We start from the raw sequence: 6,929 nt of genomic DNA on the forward strand, positions 1-6,929 counted from the left end.
CTCAGAAATTGCTCCTGGCAGGCACAGGGGACCATATGGGACGCCGGGATTCGAACTGATGACCTCCTGCATGAAAGGCAAACGCCTTACCTCCATGCTATCTCTCCGGCCCCCCCATAATAAATTTTTAAGACTTCTATCTTTCTCCTAATTTTACTCATTTCTTGTAAACATGTCAACAGGGAGTCCTCATATACCAATATAACAACCCAACAATGGCATTGCTTCTTCAAAATTAAGATCCCTAAATTGGGCAATTGCTTATCCTTAAGTTTCAGATATCAGAAAATATACAGTAAATACATATCTAGTCTCCTATTTTTTTACCACTACCACTACCATATCCTATTTGGTCACACTGGTAGCGCTCAGGGGTTACTCCTGGCTCTGCACTCAGAAATCGCTTCTAGCAAGTTGTTCCTCTGCACTCAGAAATTGCTCCCATATGGGGGACCATATGGGATGCTGGGTTTCAAACCATCGTTTGTCCTGAATCAGCTGCATGTAGGCAAATGCCCTGCCACTGTGCTATCTCTCTGGCCCATTTTTTTCTTTTTGTTGTTGTTTTTGTTTTTGCCAGTTTAATTTTAATGGAAAATAAACTGGAATGAAATATCAAGAGATCAAGAATATAGATTCTTTTTATTTTACTCTCCCCGCAAGAGTACAGATTCTTAAAATGAGAGAATTTCTTTAAGTTACCATGTAGAAGACTGGAGCTTTTCTACCTCAAACGGCTGGTACATGCTTTGTATGTGAGAGCTGCTGGTTCAATTCCTAGCACCACATGATGCTTGAGCACCACCAGTGTGTCCCCAAATTAAAAAAGAAATTACCACATGCACAGTAAGTGGTCATTAAATACTGCTTATTATTCCCCAATTGCTAATTATTAAGGCACAGATAAAGGCAGTTTTCTAAGTTTTTTTTTAAATAAGACTTCACATGGGGTTGGAGTGATAGCACAGTGGTAGGGCATTTGCCATTGCATGTGGCCAACCCAGGACAGACTCTGGTTGGATTCCTGGCATCCCTTATGGTCCTCCAAGCCTGCCAGGAACAATTTCTGAGTGCAGAGCCAGGAGTAAACCCCCGCACCCCCCCCCAAAAAAAAAAGACTTCACAGACATGGCCCAAGAAAAAATAAAACGAATAGAATGGAGTAATTTTTTTATTTTCAGACACTTCTACAAAGAGGCTTCTCAGTGACTGAGCTCTCTCTAGTGGGAGAAGAAAAGGGTCCACCTGCAGCTGTCCACAGTGGCTCTGCTCACGGCCGAGGATCTTCTTGGCCACAGTGGTGAGGTGGAGGCGTGTACTTCCCTTCTTTCATTAACTTATCCCGCTGCCTCCTGATGGCGTTCAGTCGGCGGGTCTGCCAAAAAAAAAAAAAAGCATTTATTAATTTTCTCTAGGGAGAATAATTATACAGTGGATAGGGCACTTGTTTTGTATGGAGTTGATCCCCGGCTTCCCAGTTGGTCTCCTGAGCCCATCAGGAGTAATTCCTGAATATACAGCCAGGAGTAACCTCTGAGCATTGCCAGGTGTGACCCCCAAACCAAAAACCAAACCAAACCAAACCAACCTGCAGAAAACACTCTAGGAACAAAACAAAACAAAGTAGCTCCCATTTTACTGCAAAGAAGAAAGGGTCCAGGGAAGAGTCCATGGCTAAAAACATGTGTGAGTATGATGAAACTACGAGTCTAATGCCCACCCACATGCACAAGCACAGGCAGCTCTGCTGTTCAAGCATGGCCAAGAGCAGAACCACCTGTGAACACATGTGAAGAGCAGTGACCCCCCAGTGAACACAACAACCAGAATGTGCATGAGCATCAATGATGAGTATGATCTCCTGTGGGCAAGTGTGCAACACCAGTTCTGTGTGCAAACCAATCAACTCAAGTGTGTGACCCTGATGACGACTATAATCACAACCAAGAGAAGGAGATATAGAAAAGGAAGATGACGGGGCCGGAGAGATAGCATGGAGGTAAAGCGTTTGCCTTTCATGCAGGAGGTCATCGGTTTGAATCCCGGCGTCCCATATGGTCCCCCGTGTCTGCCAGGAGCAATTTCTGAGCCTGGAGCCAGGAATAACCCCTGAGCACTGCCTGGTGTGACCCAAAAACCAAAAAAAAAAAAAAAAGAAAAGGAAGATGACATTGATGTATGACTTATGAGGTCTACTCAGAGTTTATGTCCTAGTACCCATGTTTAGTACCTAGTACTCAGAGTTTATGTCCCTTAGTTTTCCCTCTTGACTCATGCACTTAATGTTTTCTCTCCTAGGAACATTCTTCCCTCAAATCTGTTCACCTCTTAAGCTTTGGTCCAACTGTCTTCTGTTGGCTAAGTATTTCTCTCACTACCCTCTCTTTAAAAATAAACCAAGATCCCCCTCTTAGTTCCCACACTGAGCCAGTGCTTTCTGCCCTTCTGTTGATTCTCCCACTGCAGTTATCAACATTTAACATACTACTTTTTAACTTGAGAGTTTTCAGTTCCTCCCCACAACCTTCTTGGAATGTAAGTACCATACAGCAGGAATTATTCTCCATTTTTCTTGCTATATTTCTAGTAGATAGAATAGTTCCTACAATAATAGGATATTCTAATAAAATTTTATTTTTGTTTTTTGGGCTATACCTGGCAAAGCTCAGGAGTTACTCCTGGCTCTGAGCTCAGAAATCGTGCTTGGTAGGCTCAGGGGAACCTATGGGATGCCAGGAATAGAACCTGGGTCTGTCCCGGGTTGGCTGCGTGCAAGGCAAACATCCTACTACTGTGCTATTGCTCTGGCCCATAAATATTTTTGAGTGAATGAGTACATTCTCATGATGATATAAGAATGTATATAAAGGGGCCGGAGAGATAGCATGGAGGTAAGGCGTTTGCCTTTCATGCAGGAGGTCATCGGTTCAAATCCCGGCGCCCCATATGGTCCCCCGTGCCTGCCAGGAGCAATTTCTGAGCCTGGAGCCAGGAATAACCCCTGAGCACTGCCGGGTGTGACCCAAAAAAAAAAAAAAAAAAAAAAAAGAATGTATATAAAAATGTATTGAGGGTCCGGGCGGTGGCGCTAAAGGTAAGGTGCCTGCCTTGCCTGCGCTAGCCTTGGACGGACCGCGGTTCGATCCCCCGGCGTCCCATATGGTCCCCCAAGCCAGGAGCGACTTCTGAGCACATAGCCAGGAGTAACCCCTGTGCATTACCGGGTGTGGCCCAAAAACCAAAAAAAAAAAAAAAAAAAAAAAAAAAAAAAAATGTATTGAATTGGGGCCAGGAAGGTGGCGCTAGAGGTAAGGTGTCTGCCTTGCAAGCGCTAGCTTAGGACAGACCGAGGACCACGGTTTGATCCCCAGGCGTCCCATATGGTCCCCCCAAGCCAGGAGCGATTCTGAGCGCATAGCCAGGAGTAAACCTTGAGCGTCAAATGAGTGTGGCCCAAAAACCAAAAAAATAATAATAATAATAAATTTTTAAAAAAAATGTATTGAATTAAGCAAACCATTAAATATAACTTGGACAGAAAACCTCTAGGTTATCCTAAATACTAATATAATCTTTAAGCATTATTTATTTATATGTTGCTGGGATCACATTCAGATATCACATACACAAGTATTCTACCACTGAGCCTATTCTCCAGGCAAAACTTAAACCATTTCTAAGTGTGCACATACATGTCCTAGGGCCCCAGGATAGAACAAAGGATGAGACACCCTGGTATGTGCTGTACCGCTGAGCTAAATCTCTGGCTCAGGACCACGCTCCTTTTCCTTTCCTGCCTGTTCTTGCTGCTATGATATATCACACACAGGATGCTGTGCAGGCACACTTTTAGTTGTAGTTCTTGCCAGGATTACTCTTGGTCATGGAACTTGCACACTAGGCTCTGGTGTTGAGCAGGGAGCACAGACTTTGTTGTAGTGTGGGATGGTGCTGGGGAATGAGCTCATGGTCTAATGTCTAAAATGCAGGCACTCTACCACAAAACTCCCCGCTGGCCCCAAGACTAGTCTTCCAAAAACCAAAACCAAACCAAATGGTGGTTGGAGAGATAGTATGGGTTAAGGTGCTTGCCTTGCATGAGGTCAACTTAAGTTTGATTCCCAGCATCACACACAATCCTCTGAGAGCCCTAAGAGCACAGAGCCAGAGTAGCCCCTGAGCTTTGCTGGGTGTGGCCCCCAAAATAAAAACTAACAAAAGAAAATTATCCCCCCCAAAAAAGTACATAAAATAACAAAACCTATTGTAAATGCCATATATAGACTATGATCAGTCACTTCCCTCAGTGTATCACTTAAAAATCAATATGCAAGGGATGAGTGACAGTGCAGTGGGAAGGCCGATTGCCCTGCATAGAGCTGACTTCGGTTTGATCCCCGACACCCCATATGGTCCTCTAAGCCTGCCAGGATCAATCCAGGAGTGCAGATCCAGGAGGAAGTACTGAGTACCACCTGGTATGGTCCCAAAACAAACCAAAAACATGCAAAAACTCAATATACAGGGAACAATATATAATTGTGACCTCATAGGTCTCTTTTTTTCCAATTCTGGCTTCATTTTACTCATATGCAAACAGCATATTTAAAGAGCAGAAAACCAATAAATTAGAAAATTTTGGGGTATGGGGAGGGTAATCATACTTGGTAGTGCCAGCAGCTAATCCTAACATGGTGCCCAAAGTTGCTTCCTGAGTGCTTGAGTTACCACACATCTCCAGGGCTCCACATGCAAAGCAAGCACTCCAGCCCTCCAAACCATCTCTCTGGCCCAGAAATTGCAAATTTGGAAGATATATTCAGTTGTAAAGCACATCTTAGATTGTATGAGGCCCTGGGAACCATCCCCAATGCCAAAAGAAAAGGACAAAAACTGACTCTGTTGGGTCCAGATTAATAAATAGCACAGAGAGCAGAGCAATCACCTTGCACAGTCAAGCCAGGTTCCATCCTCTGCACCCCAGCAAGCCCCACAGGAATGGTCCTTGAGTGCAGAGCCAAGTGTAAGCCCTGAACACATGGTTGGGAGTGGCCCAAACACAAAACACAGCCCTCAATGCACCCCCCAAAGAAAAAGAAAGACAAAGAAACCAACTCCTCTTTTCCATCATCTCACCGTTTTCTGACGAAGCATACATTCAAGAAAATCATCATATTCGAACTTGCACTCCTTCTTTGCTCTTGTGCCACCAATCCCATGTGCGCATTCTATCCATTCCTTTTCAAAAGCATGGCATCGAGTTGGAATCTTGTAAGGCTGTTCGGCACTCTGGATTGTCAACCCACGGTCTAAGTTAATACCCAGCCTCTTCTGTATATCGAAGAAAGGCATGGCTGAAATGAAAGACAGGAAAAGAAAGAATGCTGTAATAGTGTTATCAGATAATTTCTTTTTTTTTTTTTTGAGTGGCAGAGCCATACACAGTAGTGCTCAAGCCTTATTACTGTCTCAGTGTTCAGGGATCACTCCTGACAGGGCTTGGGTAACTGACCATAGGTGGCGCTGGGGATAGTAACCAGACTGGCTGCATGCAAATCAAATACCTCAGCTCTCAAGCCCCCAGAAGTGATTTCTTTTTTCTGTTTTCTTTTATTTATTTATTTATTTTTGGTCACACCCGGCAGCGCTCAGGGGTTCCTCCTGGCTCTACGCTCAGAAATCGCCTCCGGCAGGCTCGGGGAACCATATGGGATGCCGGGATTCGAACCACCATCCTTCTGCATGCAAGGCAAACGCCTTACCTCTGCTGTGCTATCTCTCTGGCCCCCAGAAGAGTGATTTCTAATAAAAATGAGATAATTATGATAAACTGTTTTGAGAAAAATATTTTATACTATTCTCCCAATCTCTTTTTTTTGGTTTGTTTTGTTTTTGGGCCATATCCAGCGGTGCTCAGAAATCACTCTCGGTGGGCTTGAGTGAAGAGGATCACATCTGGATCAGCAGCATTCAAGGCAAGTGCCCCACCCACTATGTTATTGCCCTGGCCCTCCCAATTTCTTCTTACCATTGTATAGTCAATGAGAAATTCCCGAGCCTTCACAAAACCCTAGGAAAACTGAATTAGAAACTAAAAAAAATGGGCTTGAGTTACAGCACAGTGGTAGGGTGTTTGCCTTGTACCTGCTAACCTGAGATGCACACAGGTTCAATCTCTGGCATCATTTCCCAGCATTCCATATGGTTCCTCAAGCCTGCCAGAGCGATTTTGGGGGGGTGGGGCACACAGTGGTGCTCAGGGGTTACTCCTGGCTCTGCTATCAGAAATTGCCCCTGACAGGCTTGGGGGACCATGTGGGATGCTGGGAATCAAACCCAGGTGGCTGTGAGGCAAACTCTCTATTCTGGCCCCTCCAGGAGCGATTTCTGAGTAAAGAGCCAGGAGTAACCCTGAGCACCACCAGGTGTGGCCCCAAACCCAAACCAAAATGATAAAAATCTTTTAGTAGTAAAGTCATATTTATCAAAAGTTAAGACAGTGGTAGGGGCTACAGTGGGTAGGGCGTTTGTCTTGCATGCTGCTGATCTGGGTTTGATCCCTGGCATCCCAAATGGTCCTGCAAGCCTGCCAGAAGTAACCCCTGAGCACGGCTGAGTGTGGCCCAAATATTAAAACAAAAAAATCCCAAAATTAGTAGTAGTGTTTTTTTTTGGTTTTTTTTTTTTTTTTTTGGTTTTTGGGCCACACCCGGCGGTGCTCAGAAATAGCTCCTGGCAGGCTTGGGGGACCATATGGGACACCGGGATTTGAACCAACCACCTTTGGTCCTGGATTGGCTGCTTGCAAGGCAAACACCGCTGTGCTATCTCTCCGGGCCCAATAGTAGTGTTTTTACGTTATTTACTTTTGGTTTTGGGACCACACGGGCGGTGCTCAGGGGTTATTCCTGGCTCTGCACTCAGATATT

At 44.8% G+C, this 6,929-nt stretch overlaps 1 protein-coding gene across 1 annotated transcript; it reads right to left on the reverse strand.

Annotated features, from left to right (window-relative positions):
* Window positions 1-1,153: 1,153 nt before the first annotated feature.
* Window positions 1,154-5,352, reverse strand: NDUFS5 (NADH:ubiquinone oxidoreductase subunit S5). Its single transcript, XM_049775125.1, has 2 exons — window positions 5,137-5,352; window positions 1,154-1,375 (listed from the first exon to the last, which is right to left on the reverse strand). The coding sequence occupies exons 1-2, from the start codon at window positions 5,350-5,352 to the stop codon at window positions 1,271-1,273; spliced, it is 321 nt and encodes a 106-aa protein (XP_049631082.1). The 3' UTR covers window positions 1,154-1,270.
* Between the last annotated feature and the right edge of the window lie 1,577 nt (window positions 5,353-6,929).

The sequence above is a fragment of the Suncus etruscus genome, chromosome 6, assembly GCF_024139225.1.
Source record: "Suncus etruscus isolate mSunEtr1 chromosome 6, mSunEtr1.pri.cur, whole genome shotgun sequence".
Taxonomy (NCBI): domain Eukaryota; kingdom Metazoa; phylum Chordata; class Mammalia; order Eulipotyphla; family Soricidae; genus Suncus; species Suncus etruscus.

Excerpts from the sequence above, each read along its gene's own strand:
- NDUFS5 (XM_049775125.1), bottom strand. The coding sequence starts at position 5,352 with ATGCCTTTCTTCGATATACAGAAGAGGCTGGGTATTAACTTAGACCGT. Across the intron at positions 1,376-5,136 it reads GTATGCTTCGTCAGAAAACG|ACCCGCCGACTGAACGCCAT; the intron begins GTGAGATGATGG and ends TTTTTTTGGCAG.